Source organism: Bradysia coprophila, unplaced genomic scaffold (assembly GCF_014529535.1).
Source record: "Bradysia coprophila strain Holo2 unplaced genomic scaffold, BU_Bcop_v1 contig_373, whole genome shotgun sequence".
Taxonomy (NCBI): domain Eukaryota; kingdom Metazoa; phylum Arthropoda; class Insecta; order Diptera; family Sciaridae; genus Bradysia; species Bradysia coprophila.
In genome coordinates, this window is record NW_023503632.1 from 1,202,485 (window position 1) to 1,216,607 (window position 14,123).

Below are 14,123 nucleotides of genomic sequence, written 5' to 3' on the forward strand. Positions count from 1 at the left end.
ACTACCAAAAATTCAAGCTGTAAATAGGCAAGCAGGCAGAATAATTTTGTCAGTCGGTGCGCAGCTCTCGAATAGTAAACATCTCTGCGAAAATTACGTTTGGTAGTCAATTATAATATTGTCAGTCAGCTACCAACTACAAAATTTTAGAATTGCAATGTTAACTGTGAGCTATCGGTTATCAGATAACAAATAATTATTATTTGCCTGGTGTTGATTTGCTCATAGCGACTTTGCAATTTTGAATTTCAGCTGGCAACTACCAAAACTATCAACTACCAAAACTACCACCTACCAAATTTTCGTTTTATAAATCGGCAAGCAGGTACAATAATTTCGTCAGTCGGTGCGTAGTTCTCGAATAGTAAACATCTCTGCCGAAAATTACGTTCGGTTGTCAGATACCAACTACCAAATTTTCGAATTGCAATGCTAACTATGAGCGATCGGTTATCAGATAACAAATAATTATTATTTGCCTGGTGTTGATTTGCTCATAGTAGCATTGCAATTTATCATCGTGGTAGCCAACTACCAAATTCTCGAGTTATAAATAGACAAGCAGGCAGAATAAGTGTATCAGTCGTTGCGAAGCTCTCGAATAGTAAACATCTCGTTGGTAATTAATTCGGTTGTCAACTATCACCGTGGTAGTCCAACTAGCAACTACCAAATTTTTGAATTGCAATGCCAACTATGAGCGATCGGTTATCAGATAACAAATAATTATTATTTGCCTGGTGTTGATTTTCTCATAGTAGCATTGCAATTTTGAATCAAGGCTGTTATCGTCTCATTTTTTATTTGTGACACAGACACATGGACGGACAGACAGACGGACAGACAGACGGACAGACAGACGGACAGACAGACGGACAGACAGACGGACAGACAGACGGACAGACAGACGGACAGACAGACATACGGACAGATGAAGTGTCCACAATAGGGTTTTTTTCTAAAAGAAAAAAGACCTAAAAATCACCAGCGTTACAATAGTACCACTCTTTTAGTTCCACTTTTTTCCGTAAAAGGGAAAAAGTGGAACTATTGTAACGCTGCATATATGCAATGATTTTTAGACCAGCGTTACAATAGTTCCACTTTTTCCCTTTTACGGAAAAAAGTGGAACTAAAAGAGTGGTACTATTGTAACGCTGGTCTAAAAATCACAATTATGCGGCTAGGGTTGCAGATATGGGTACATCCGCGTTTCACTGTCAATTTTTCTTAATTTTGCAGATTTTGTCGATGATCTCATTTAGATGTTCAAATAGTTGGTTACTCAAAACCCCAACGGAAAAATTTGTTATCTACGACATGCTAGTTATTTTAACTGGGACCCCTGTTCGTTCTGTCAAAATTGGTAAACAAAAAGGAACACAAGTTGAAGGAATTCTTGTTGGAAAAATGTAAGGTGTTTGTGAACAGGAACGGAGTACTTTGTAAAAGTGCGTGTTTTACGTTGATCAAGTCGTCCATAAAACCCTATCATACAAGAACATCTAAAAAAAACGCTCATGTCAGCAAGTGTATGGAATCGATTCGCATAAATCTACTAATCTGTTCGTTGGACTTGTCTTATGAGATATTAGGTCACTTACAATTAACTTGGTACTGGTGCTGAGCAAATTGGATTTTTTGCTGCAAAACAGAAAGTCAAAGTTAACCATTCCGATGATTTTGTGATTCATTCACCCATTCACGTCCTTACTTTCCACTCTACGCGAAAAATCAAAGTTTCCAAAATATGAATGCCATATTGGAATCAGATGAACAGACCGAAAATGCTGCTCCCGGAATCGATCTGGCTGTAGGACTTGAAACCAATGTGGTTGACGCAGCAGTACAAATGTCCGATTAAAGGTTATTGTGCGAGTTAATCAAATTTTTGTTGTTTATAGATTCCAGATTCGTTGGACGATAAATCATCCAAAGTGGAATCGGATGACGAGGACAGTTCGTCGTCCGAATATGACTTCTACAAAAATGTAACTGAAAAGCAAAAAAAGGCTGCCCTGAAACACAACGAATGTTTCGTGTGCAAGAAGCGCTTGGGATCGTTTGCAGTAAGTACTTCCTGATTCGAGTTGATGCAATCACCTCCACCACGTTATCTCTCGTAGATTTTCAAGCGACATGTCATGACACACGCCAAGCGAAAGAAATTTAAGTGCCATCTCTGCCCGAAATCATTTTCAGAAGGCCGATACCTAGAAGACCATTTGCTGATCCATTCGGGAAACTTCCACACTTGCAATATTTGCCATAAGAATTTTGCCAATTCCAGAAGTCTGCTGGGTCACATTCGCATCCATACAGGTCTCAAGGACATTTCATACTAGTGTAGTTGATAAGGACCATTTATACGAGAACATTTACACTCGTATAAAAGCTGGGCTACCTCTCTAAAAGTTAACTTTTCTCATTGTAAAGTAGGTAAAATTATCAGTAGATTCCTTAATGATAATTTTACCTGCTTTGCAATGAGAAAAATAAACTTTTAGAGAGGTAGCCCAGCTTTTATACGAGTGTAAACGTTCTCTTATAAATGGTCCTTATCAACTGCACTATACCCAAGCCAGTCCGGTTGTAATTTTTTTTCTTCGAATTTGTCAGGTGAGAAGCGGTACAAATGCGAAATTTGCGACAAAGCGTTCACAGAATCCTCAACGAGGGGCAAGCATATGGCTACGCATAGCACAGAACTTCCATTCGGTTGTGACTTGTGCGACAAAGCGTTCAGCCGAAAGTCCAACTTGCAGAGGCATGCCGAAATCCATGTGAGGGAGAAAAGGAAACTGACGGCGGACGATGTGGGGCAGGAGTGCCCGATTTGCTTTAAGAATGTTACCGGCGATTTTAAGCGACACGTGAAATACCACGAGAAAGCCGAACAGAATACCAAAATTTATTCGTGTGATTTGTGCAGCGCCAGCTACACGCGATTCAACAATTTACAAGCCCATATGTGGAGGCACACGGGAAGGAAGGAGTATAGCTGTGATATTTGCTCCAAAGAGTTCAGCCACCTGTCAAACGTTAAGAAGCACATGAAGATCCATTCCGGGGATAGAAAGTAATGTTTTGATGTTTCGAATAGGAGTGAATTGCCACCTTCAATCGATTTTGTTCCGCTTTACTTTACAGATTCGTTTGCGATCAGTGTCCACGCGCATTTACCATGCGTTCGTTATTACGACGTCATTTACGGACTCATTCCGGCGAGAAGAAAGAAAAGAATTTCCTGTGCGACCTGTGTTCGAAATCATTCACCGAAAGCGGTTCGCTACGTTTTCACATGTTGACGCATACAGGTAATTCAATTGCTACCGTTTTTCTTGGCTATCAGAAGCGAAATTCATTTCAAAAATTGTGTCAGGTATCAAATCGCATGTCTGTGATGCGTGCCCGAAAGCCTTTTATACCAAATCGGAGCTCCGAAAGCACCAAAACGTTCATCAATCGCCGAAGCCTTTCAAATGCGACCATTGTCCTTCGTTGTTTTCGCATAAGCATACCCTGAAGAAGCATATGCTTACGCATGAAGACAAAGCGGAAACAAAAGGTAATTGACCGTCGACATTGTCAGCCTTTTGAAGTAGTTGTAAAAATATGGAGCCTGACAACACTGCAGTCAATACTAGATTGTAGGCTAAATAGCCTTGACTGCAGTGTTGTCAGACACCGTTATTTTTACAACTATTTCAGGGGGGCATCATTGCTGCTAACAACACATCTTTTCATTGTCCCCATTATTATCCTTAGGCGAAGGTGAAGAGTACCTGTGTGACATCTGTTCGAAAAAGTTCACAACGAAACACAGTTTCCGAAATCACCGAAATAGCCACCGCTTTCCCAGCGAATTTACGTGCGAAATATGCCAGAAGAAATTCTCCAAACTCTACCGCTTGAACAGTCACATCGAAAACATTCACAGCGAAAAACTGTACGACTGCACGATATGCTCGAAAGCGTTCGCTACCATGAAACGGTTAAAATTGCACACCGACAAACATCTCATCGAAAAGGAATCGTTACCGTGCACCTTGTGCCAGAAAGTGTTCCGATCGACAGCCAGTCTGGAGAAACATTTCGTCAAGTGCAAAAATGCAATGCGAATTCCACTGCATTTGGCCACAACAACCACAACCGAGTACAATAATGCATTAAATCTTTCGCAGTCAATATACCATCGATATAGTACGCTCGATGGATTTTCCGGGCATACCACGACGTAACTAAATTTTAGTTTTTTTTAACGTAATTTGGTGTCATTAAAAGCTGAGGTCTTTAAAAGAAATGTTCGATTTAATTCGGGTGTTTGTAGTGCCACTGATTGGAAATCAAATATCATTTGCAACCAGACAAGGGAAATTTTTCCGATAAGTGTACCTAGCTCGGTAGTTGCAGTTAGAGTGTTACCTAATAAACAAATCTGATACCTGGAGCCACCCTTTAAGTATGGCAAACCCCAACAATCCTAAATACTGCTAGAAATGTCGTCAGTAATCTAAGCCTGTTCTGGACGTGGCTCCCCATTAGAAATACTAACATTTAAGCTTTTCAAAACGGCAAACGTATTGCATTCATTAAATCTACTACTTCATTCGCCCTAACAGTTCGCTATTTTGTCTACTTTTCGCGTCCAGTAAACCACTAATTTAAAAAACTTCTTTTCTCCATCACGTTGTCGATAGTTTCCATTTCCGTTAAAAGTACCTTCTTCGACCTTTGTCTAATTGAGCCAGATTTGAGGGCAACGTCAAACGTTTAACAAAAGAAATTGCTCTCATTTTGACATTGCCCTCAAACCCGAACAAAAGAAACAACTTTTCAACGACTCTCAGTTATCACCTCCTCTCCTCTTTAATCTGTCTAGTTGAACGATAAACAGAAGATTCGAAGGTATATCTAAGGTAAATATATGGGCGGAGGTAATGCCATTCAGACGCGCGGCCTAGCACAATAATTCGTTGCCACTGACATCTTTTTTTAAAATGGTTGACTAAGATTTACTTGTATTTCACAAAATGTTGTGCCTATCAAAAAACAGATGGCCCAGGTTCCTAAGCAATTTTGTCATTTTAAAGATTTGGAATTGGCAGCGCCCGGTTTTTTAACGTTACGCTTTTGCCACTGCACATCTGATTCGGTTGTATATGGCATTACCTCCTCACTATATTTACCTTGGGTATATCACATAGTGGGGTCAAACATACCAAATCAACAAACGACCAGCTGATACGTATATGGTTTCTTGACAGTTTCGAAAGATAATTTTGTTGAGACGTCAGCGCATATTCACTTGATATTAACAACAGTGAACATTCAAATCAAATTCGATCGAAATGACGGCAAGAAAAGCGATCGATGCTTGGTGTCAGATGGCTGTGCCGGATTTTTTAAGGAAAATTCCTGAAGTTAAAAGACTTTTGATTCAGTCGAAAACACCTATGGCTGCAATGGAAAAAGGGTTAACTGCCGAACAGACTATCAGTTTGATGGACAAAGCCGGTGTTGATAGACTTTGTCTCAGTGCATGGTATAGACCGGGCCATCACACGGTGATTAGTAACGAAATGATTTACGAATGGACAAAGAAATATCCGGAGAGGTTCATTGGAATCGGAGGAGTTGATTTGCTTCGACCGAGGTCCGCCTGTACGGAATTGGAGAGAGCAGTGAAAGACTATGGTTTCAAAGGACTTCGTGTTATTCCGTGGCTATGGAATCTGCCTCCGAACGATAAGCACTATTATCCGTTGTTCGTTAAATGCATCGAGTTGGACATTCCATTCTTTACTCAAGTTGGTCACACGGGTAATTGGGATTGCATTTTCGTTTGAATTTTCTTTATCATTAAATTGGACTTTGAACTTTCAAAAAAAAGGTCCCCTGATGCCATCTGAAACTGGCCGACCAATTCCATACTTGGACGAAGTGGCATTGACATTTCCCGAACTGAGAATTGTCGGAGGCCACATTGGTTATCCATGGACCAATGAAATGATAAGCATGTGTTGGAAGCATGAAAATGTCTACTTAGACACGTCCGCCTATCTGCCTGCGTATTATCCATCGGAATTGATTCATTACATGAAAACGTACGGCCAGGACAAGGTGTGTTATGGAACTAATTTTCCGCAACTGCAGTGGAAACAAACAATGGAACAGGTTGTCGCTCTAAAATTGTCGCCGGAGATTGAGGATAAATTTTTGTACAAAAATATTTGCAAAATTCTTAAATTATAAAACGATCGACACACCAATGAACGTTGTTCTTTTGTATGCATGAAGGTGTGAGCCACTGCTTCAATGGTCTGACTTGGCTCGAAAAAGCTCTTCGGGCACAATGTTTTATAAAATGGTAATCACAACGAATAGGATTTTCGCATCGGATACCTTTTCACAATACCACCGGTCAGCTAATTCACACTTATTATAGTACGACTTAGGCTAACGATTTTCGTTCTAAATTATTTCGTTTTCCTATAACGGCTTTCGTTCATTTAGTCCGGGTCCTTGTGTCGAAAAATGGCTCCGTGCGCCTTTAAGTTCTTTAAGTTTCTTCTTTCTTACGTGAAAAGCCATTCATATGAAACCTTCCAAGTCTAATATCTCTAGAAAATACTTAATTTTTTTCTGGAAAATTTCTTCTGTTCTACAAAGTATGGCTTTATACCGATCACGGTGTGCCTGAACCAAATTTTTAATAAAAAAAATTTACAATAGTATGTTACTGGGTGCTGCGGAGGTAGTACATTTACATGAGTGATCAATTTGTGATACGAGTGGAACTCACAAGTGTGTGTTTGAGCGCCGAAGTTTGAAAACTGTTATTTTGACAAGGGTAGGGTTTGCATATCCGAGCCGCAGGCGAGGTATGCAACAACCCGAGTAAAAATAACAGTTTTCAAACCGAGGCGCTTAAAAAACACTCGTGAGTTCACAAATTGATTCCGAATGTAATGAACTACCAAGCAACACCCAATAATTCATATTTTTTAACATATTTTTTTAAATGAACTTTGAAAATTAAGAGGTTTTGACCAAGGTAAATATATATTTTCCTTGGTTTTGACACTCGGCAATGATTTTCTTGATGATGACACATTCCTCCTCTTCTTGTGTTTCTTTAACATTACAATCGTCGGTTTACTTAAAATATTCGTCAAAAGCAACGAAATTATGAAAAATTTATGGTAAACAAACAACAATATTTTCGTTTGGTGTGATGTGAGATTCAAAAGTGATGACCCAGTAGAAATAAAATGACGGCGGTAATCTTAAAAATTGCGTTTAAGCGGAAACGCTTTAGTTTAAATGTGTGCTGCCGCCAGATCGGTTTTCGAGAATTTCGTCGTTTATGGTCTTCGTCACATATATCGATTTTTTACGGTGGGCTCAGTGTACATAAAAGTTGAGTCAACATGATAATCTAATCTCCAGGCTTCACAGATTATTTTATAAAAAAGATCAAGTCTAAAAAATATTTTTTGAGTTCATGACTGATTGTCAAAGTTCCCCGATGGTGATTTTGAGACTTTAATCTCTCGAGACTTCCACGACGACTCATTCTTCCAATCGGGGTATCGCTTCCAGACATAGAGCTGCGATTTGCTGAGCCTTGACTTACACGACTCGTTCGTTCAACATCGGAATCTATTAGCGATTGTCGAACATGTGTTATTGTTGGTTGATCCATCTCGGGAGAACTGCTGCTTGTTAAATCAAGACTTATACAAGTCATTCGTTCAACCCGGGAATCGCTTGACGACGGCCGAACACGTTGTTCCAATACTGATTGATCTATTATGTGCAAAGATCCACGGTTCGTTGGAACTTGATTCTTTTCAGGCTGAGTATGTGGGTCAGCTCGGAGTTTATTGATATAATCGAGACAATGAGTTTTCAATGCCAACATCTTTGGATCGTTAAACATCTTTCGTTCCATTGCTTCATTCTGTTGTTTTGTGAACTCGAATAGCGATATCTCCTTTACATTATCGTGCTGAAAGTAGAATCAGCACAATAGTGTCAACCGTGTCAACGTTCAAAGTTTATAATCAATTGGACAATGTTGACTGAACAGTCATGACAGTCAAGTGAAAACTGAAGCGATTTCTAAACGTTCTTCAGATGCCTGCTGCTACCCACAAAGTCTGACGAAAATGTTTCGTAGATCATGTGACAAGACTCAGGGAAGAGAATCCGAATTTTTTTCAGTTTTTAAATGCCCGACAGCTTGTGAAGTTTCACGATGGAAAATCGAAGGTTGAATTGGTACTCACAACTCTTGGAGGACGTGGTGGATACGTCCGTGGATTATGAATACGTGATAAACTCTCCGCAATCACAGGTGCATTCCGTATCATTTCGTAATTTTTGAGGTTCGGCATAATGTCGTCCCAAAATCTGTCAAACAATTCGGTCGGCGTTTCTTGGCAATTATAGAACTCCTTAAATTCTTTCCAAGCGTGTTCGATGTAGACCATACCATACCCATTGTACGCATACTGAATCATCGCATCGTCCAGCGAAACGTTACTCAGTCCCAAATAATCAGTCATTCTATGTACAGGAACTTTTCTGGCAGTTTCTTGGGCAAAGTGTGATGAGATGCGCAACTTGTTGAGTTATGTATATCTTGACATCTTGACAGTTGAATTGCAGTTTTTTATTCACTTGACTGTAAGTCAGGGTCTTATGCCGAAAAAACCCTGCAATGTTTGTCCCAAAGGTTGTATGAAATGTTATGAAAAACGGAATTGTTTGTCCCTATATTTTGCTTTACTTGTAAACACAATAACTTGAGTAATTATCAACCAATTAAATGCTAATTTTATTTTTTTGGTCGACGCAGAATTCAATTCCTGAGGGTTAGTTCGAAGATGGGCTCCGTGAGATTAAGGATCTGGAAGCTACTCCAGAAAAACAGTATTTTACACTGTTGAAAATTCAATCCATCGAAAAAGATTACTTTGATGATATTTGATAATTTGTCGGTTAGTTAGGCTATCACGCATGATAGTCAGCTATCACTGGTGTGATATAGTCAACTATCACTGGTGTGATATAGTCAACTATCACTGGTGTGATATAGTCAACTATCACGGGTGTGATATAGTCAACCATCACTGGTGTGATATAGTCAACTATCACGGATGTGATCATTACATACATCTATATATACATCATTGTAATTCTCAAACACTGAAATAAAAGCGGTTCCTTTCATGTTGATGTTAATAAAAAATTTTCAGCAATTGTGGCTTGAAATTAGTGCACAACAAGCAAGCACTATATTTTTCAAACGCAGAATAAGGGATATGACACCCCTCTAATAGGATGTAGCGGTTTTTACAAAATGTGTTAGTTCTTTTAAGGCTCAGCCGGAAATCCACTCAGCTGGTGCATCTGATCATTTTATGGAAGAAAAAAAATTTCAAACTTTTATTTTGTGCTGCCGCCAAATCGATTTTTGAAAATTTTGTCGTTTATGGTCTTCGTCACATATATCGATTTTTTACGGTGGGCTCAGTGTACATAAAAAGTTGAGTCAACATGGTAATCTAATCTCCAGGATTCAGAGATTATTTTATAAAAATGATCAAGTCTAAAAAATATTTTTTGAGTTCATGACTGATTGTCAAAGTTCCCCGATGGTAATTTTGAGACTTTAATCTCGCCACAAAATTTGATGAAAATGTGCAAAAATGTAAATTAAACTTTATGCTAAATGTACCGCGTTGAGTCAAATACAACATCTGATTTGATTTGGGACACCTAAATTTGATATTTATCTGACAAAAAGTTGTGTTTTTGGTACATGGAATATTGGTGGCGAAAGTCGAATTACCTCAAATCAATAATTTTTTAGCTTATAATGTATTCCCAGGTTCTGACAATGCGAAACCTTTAATTTTAAGTGTTTTCTAACTTAATTTACGTACTGTTGACAAGTTCTAGAGCCAGTAGCTGCGTCTCGTTACATTTTCAAATTTTAATGTTTAATGTTGTAAATTAGCTTAGAAAACGCCTAAAATTGAAGGTTTCATATTGTCAGAACCTGGGAATACATTATAAGCTAAAAAATTATTGATTTGAGGTAATTCGACTTTCGCCACCAATATTCCATGTACCAAAAACACAACTTTTTGTCAGATAAATATCAAATTTAGGTGTCCCAAATCAAATCAGATGTTGTATTTGACTCAACGCGGTACATTTAGCATATTTAAAGTTTAATTTACATTTTTGCACATTTTCATCAAATTTTGTGGCGAGATTAAAGTCTCAAAATTACGATCGGGGAACTTTGACAATCAGTCATGAACTCAAAAAATATTTTTTAGACTTGATCATTTTTATAAAATAATCTCTGAATCCTGGAGATTAGATTACCATGTTGACTCAACTTTTTATGTACACTGAGCCCACCGTAAAAAATCGATATATGTGACGAAGACCATAAACGACAAAATTTTCAAAAATCGATTTGGCGGCAGCACAAAATAAAAGTTTGAAAATTTTTTTCTTCCATAAAATGATCAGATGGACCAGCTGAGTGGATTTCCGGCTGAGCCTTAAAAGAACTAACACATTTTGTAAAAACCGCTACATCCTATTAGAGGGGTGTCATATCCCTTATTCTGCGTTTGAAAAATATAGTGCTTGCTTGTTGTGCACTAATTTCAAGCCACAATTGCTGAAAACTTTTTATTAACATCAACATGAAAGGAACCGCTTTTATTTCAGTGTTTGAGAATTACAATGATGTATATATAGATGTATGTAATGATCACATCCGTGATAGTTGACTATATCACACCAGTGATGGTTGACTATATCACACCCGTGATAGTTGACTATATCACACCAGTGATAGTTGACTATATCACACCAGTGATAGTTGACTATATCACACCAGTGATAGCTGACTATCATGCGTGATAGCCTAACTAACCGACAAATTATCAAATATCATCAAAGTAATCTTTTTCGATGGATTGAATTTCCAACAGTGTAAAATACTGTTTTTCTGGAGTAGCTTCCAGATCCTTAATCTCACGGAGCCCATCTTCGAACTAACCCTCAGGAATTGAATTCTGCGTCGACCAAAAAAATAAAATTAGCATTTAATTGGTTGATAATTACTCAAGTTATTGTGTTTACAAGTAAAGCAAAATATAGGGACAAACAATTCCGTTTTTCATAACATTTCATACAACCTTTGGGACAAACATTGCAGGGTTTTTTCGGCATAAGACCCTGACTTACAGTCAAGTGAATAAAAAACTGCAATTCAACTGTCAAGATGTCAAGATATACATAACTCAACAAGTTGCGCATCTCATCACACTTTGCCCAAGAAACTGCCAGAAAAGTTCCTGTACATAGAATGACTGATTATTTGGGACTGAGTAACGTTTCGCTGGACGATGCGATGATTCAGTATGCGTACAATGGGTATGGTATGGTCTACATCGAACACGCTTGGAAAGAATTTAAGGAGTTCTATAATTGCCAAGAAACGCCGACCGAATTGTTTGACAGATTTTGGGACGACATTATGCCGAACCTCAAAAATTACGAAATGATACGGAATGCACCTGTGATTGCGGAGAGTTTATCACGTATTCATAATCCACGGACGTATCCACCACGTCCTCCAAGAGTTGTGAGTACCAATTCAACCTTCGATTTTCCATCGTGAAACTTCACAAGCTGTCGGGCATTTAAAAACTGAAAAAAATTCGGATTCTCTTCCCTGAGTCTTGTCACATGATCTACGAAACATTTTCGTCAGACTTTGTGGGTAGCAGCAGGCATCTGAAGAACGTTTAGAAATCGCTTCAGTTTTCACTTGACTGTCATGACTGTTCAGTCAACATTGTCCAATTGATTATAAACTTTGAACGTTGACACGGTTGACACTATTGTGCTGATTCTACTTTCAGCACGATAATGTAAAGGAGATATCGCTATTCGAGTTCACAAAACAACAGAATGAAGCAATGGAACGAAAGATGTTTAACGATCCAAAGATGTTGGCATTGAAAACTCATTGTCTCGATTATATCAATAAACTCCGAGCTGACCCACATACTCAGCCTGAAAAGAATCAAGTTCCAACGAACCGTGGATCTTTGCACATAATAGATCAATCAGTATTGGAACAACGTGTTCGGCCGTCGTCAAGCGATTCCCGGGTTGAACGAATGACTTGTATAAGTCTTGATTTAACAAGCAGCAGTTCTCCCGAGATGGATCAACCAACAATAACACATGTTCGACAATCGTTAATAGATTCCGATGTTGAACGAACGAGTCGTGTAAGTCAAGGCTCAGCAAATCGCAGCTCTATGTCTGGAAGCGATACCCCGATTGGAAGAATGAGTCGTCGTGTAAGTCAAAATCCAACAAGCAGTTCTTCATTGCCTGGAATTAATCAATTAACCATGGAACGAAGTATTCAGCAATTTTCTAACCATTGCCAGATGAGTCGTGGAACACAGAAGCGTGTAAGTCGAGATTCAACAAGCCAGCGTTCAACGTCTGAAAGATCAACTGCCGATTCGATAATTGTTCTTGATTTAACTGAGAGCACCAGTGAAAGTGAGAGTGAAACTCCTCGTAAAAGACGTCGCAGTGCTGACGGAGAATAAGAGTCACCGAATGAGGATGAATCACTCATTCTATGGAAATTCCTCTGATTAAAACATTTGTTTCATCATAATGCTGGAGTTTAATTTGGCTACATGTCTTGGAGAGTGATTGCTAAGTCCAAAGTCTTACTCAATTTTTGTCAACTGGGTAGGCAAGAAATAAGTCTGAGTTGTACAATAATGATGTGCCAAATTTCAATTTTGTTCATTCGAGGCGAACCTGAGCTCGACAATCATACAAAACCCTCGACAAAACCGCGACTTGACATATTTCGTCGACTTCTAGGAATTTTCTGTCTTGAGGCTAACTTGCTCCCGACCTAACGGCGGGTCGGGTCCCTTGACTGTCAAAACATGCATAAGAAAGTTGATTTAGATTTCGCTCAGCGTTTACCATTTTAACATACTTACTGGTAAAATGGTAAAGGCTGAAAATCCAGTCATAACAAAAAATTAAGTTTTGACAGATGATAAGGAGTGATGTTAGGACACCTTTGGTTGTGTTAGTGATAAATTATCGCAAAAACGTAATCTTGTTAGGTAAAACCGGTAAAACACTGTTTTAACTCGTTTATCAGGGATTGTTCCACGACCGACAGATATCAATTTTTCCAATTTTCGGCACCCAACTTTTTTTTAACCTCATTTCTCAAATCCTCCGGAAATCGTCTAAATTCACAGTATGGCCAATATGTACTGAAAGAATTCAAACGGAAGAAAACCGAATCATCTTTTCAATTACACAAAACCCGTACTTGTACATGTTCTTTCGATTGTATTTTACAAATTTTTCAGTGTTCGTCGTTCATTCAATCCACTGGAAAATTGGAATTCTACTTACGTTCTCATATTGTTCTGATGGTATGAACCGATACAAAGATATAGCAGAAAAAAAATTCGAATCATCACATTCTGGAAATTGTTCTAATTTATACAACGTAACATTGTACGAATAGAACAACAAATTTTTGTTTAGTTTGAGGCATGGCAAAGCTAACATGACACCGAACGCGAACCGATAAAATTATGATGAGCCAAGCAGGCGTAATCAAACATTCCAACATCAAAAGCAAATGCATAAACCGACGACGATTGCACAGCGCTACCTCAGTTGTACCAGAGAAATTAGATAAGTAGTATTCCATTCTACCCAGTCAAAGTTCCCCAATCACGAAACGAAATTTCAATGGACAAGAATAGTAGCAATGAATCTAAATACAATGGCAACAGCTCGAGACAATATGCACGAAAGTCGACGTCGTCATTTTCACGATGCTCAACCCACAGCAGCCAAATGTTGCCTTGTTCTTCATGTGCAGCAGAGAGAAATGCATCCAACGAAAAGAAATGAAAAATAAAACGCGAAATTCGTGTACTTAACTTTCATCTACGGTCATGATCAATGTGTGTTGTTCAGTGGTGATTGTTCTTCAATAAACAAATGAATTGCAT

General features: G+C 38.6%; 4 protein-coding genes across 6 annotated transcripts; 3 read left to right on the plus strand and 1 right to left on the minus strand.

Annotated features, from left to right (window-relative positions):
* Nucleotides 1-1,357: 1,357 nt before the first annotated feature.
* On the plus strand, nt 1,358-4,310 carry LOC119081910 (gastrula zinc finger protein XlCGF57.1-like). 2 transcript variants are annotated; one of them, XM_037191144.1, is made up of 8 exons: nt 1,358-1,782; nt 1,822-1,846; nt 1,905-2,069; nt 2,127-2,322; nt 2,620-3,079; nt 3,151-3,317; nt 3,383-3,568; nt 3,769-4,310. In XM_037191144.1, the coding sequence occupies exons 1-8, from the start codon at nt 1,751-1,753 to the stop codon at nt 4,239-4,241; spliced, it is 1,704 nt and encodes a 567-aa protein (XP_037047039.1). In that variant the 5' UTR covers nt 1,358-1,750; the 3' UTR covers nt 4,242-4,310. The 2 variants fall into 2 exon arrangements, with proteins under 2 accessions (XP_037047039.1, XP_037047038.1); XM_037191143.1 differs by having other exon boundaries at nt 1,358-1,846.
* Nucleotides 4,311-5,273: 963 nt separating this feature from the next.
* Nucleotides 5,274-6,267, plus strand: LOC119081911 (2-amino-3-carboxymuconate-6-semialdehyde decarboxylase-like). Its single transcript, XM_037191145.1, has 2 exons — nt 5,274-5,823; nt 5,894-6,267. Exons 1-2 carry the CDS (start codon nt 5,352-5,354, stop codon nt 6,253-6,255), a joined length of 834 nt encoding a protein of 277 aa, XP_037047040.1. The 5' UTR covers nt 5,274-5,351; the 3' UTR covers nt 6,256-6,267.
* Nucleotides 6,268-6,726: 459 nt separating this feature from the next.
* On the minus strand, nt 6,727-8,650 carry LOC119082014. The gene is made up of 3 exons (XM_037191331.1): nt 8,295-8,650; nt 7,564-8,014; nt 6,727-6,749 (listed from the first exon to the last, which is right to left on the minus strand). The coding sequence occupies exons 1-3, from the start codon at nt 8,571-8,573 to the stop codon at nt 6,727-6,729; spliced, it is 753 nt and encodes a 250-aa protein (XP_037047226.1). The 5' UTR covers nt 8,574-8,650.
* A 2,677-nt stretch (nt 8,651-11,327) lies between these two features.
* LOC119081912 lies at nt 11,328-12,742 on the plus strand. 2 transcript variants are annotated; one of them, XM_037191147.1, is made up of 3 exons: nt 11,328-11,683; nt 11,964-12,210; nt 12,385-12,742. In XM_037191147.1, exons 1-3 carry the CDS (start codon nt 11,405-11,407, stop codon nt 12,669-12,671), a joined length of 813 nt encoding a protein of 270 aa, XP_037047042.1. In that variant the 5' UTR covers nt 11,328-11,404; the 3' UTR covers nt 12,672-12,742. The 2 variants fall into 2 exon arrangements, with proteins under 2 accessions (XP_037047042.1, XP_037047041.1); XM_037191146.1 differs by having other exon boundaries at nt 11,964-12,742.
* The last annotated feature ends 1,381 nt before the right edge of the window (nt 12,743-14,123 follow it).

Excerpts from the sequence above, each read along its gene's own strand:
- LOC119081910 (XM_037191143.1), top strand. The coding sequence starts at position 1,751 with ATGAATGCCATATTGGAATCAGATGAACAGACCGAAAATGCTGCTCCC. Across the intron at positions 1,847-1,904 it reads CCAATGTGGTTGACGCAGCA|ATTCCAGATTCGTTGGACGA; the intron begins GTACAAATGTCC and ends TGTTGTTTATAG. Across the intron at positions 3,318-3,382 it reads TCACATGTTGACGCATACAG|GTATCAAATCGCATGTCTGT; the intron begins GTAATTCAATTG and ends AAATTGTGTCAG.
- LOC119081911 (XM_037191145.1), top strand. The coding sequence starts at position 5,352 with ATGACGGCAAGAAAAGCGATCGATGCTTGGTGTCAGATGGCTGTGCCG. Across the intron at positions 5,824-5,893 it reads TACTCAAGTTGGTCACACGG|GTCCCCTGATGCCATCTGAA; the intron begins GTAATTGGGATT and ends TTCAAAAAAAAG.
- LOC119082014 (XM_037191331.1), bottom strand. The coding sequence starts at position 8,573 with ATGACTGATTATTTGGGACTGAGTAACGTTTCGCTGGACGATGCGATG. Across the intron at positions 8,015-8,294 it reads CACCACGTCCTCCAAGAGTT|CACGATAATGTAAAGGAGAT; the intron begins GTGAGTACCAAT and ends TTCTACTTTCAG. Across the intron at positions 6,750-7,563 it reads AAGAATGAGTCGTCGTGGAA|CACCCAGTAACATACTATTG; the intron begins GTCTCGAGAGAT and ends CTACCTCCGCAG.
- LOC119081912 (XM_037191146.1), top strand. The coding sequence starts at position 11,405 with ATGACTGATTATTTGGGACTGAGTAACGTTTCGCTGGACGATGCGATG. Across the intron at positions 11,684-11,963 it reads CACCACGTCCTCCAAGAGTT|CACGATAATGTAAAGGAGAT; the intron begins GTGAGTACCAAT and ends TTCTACTTTCAG.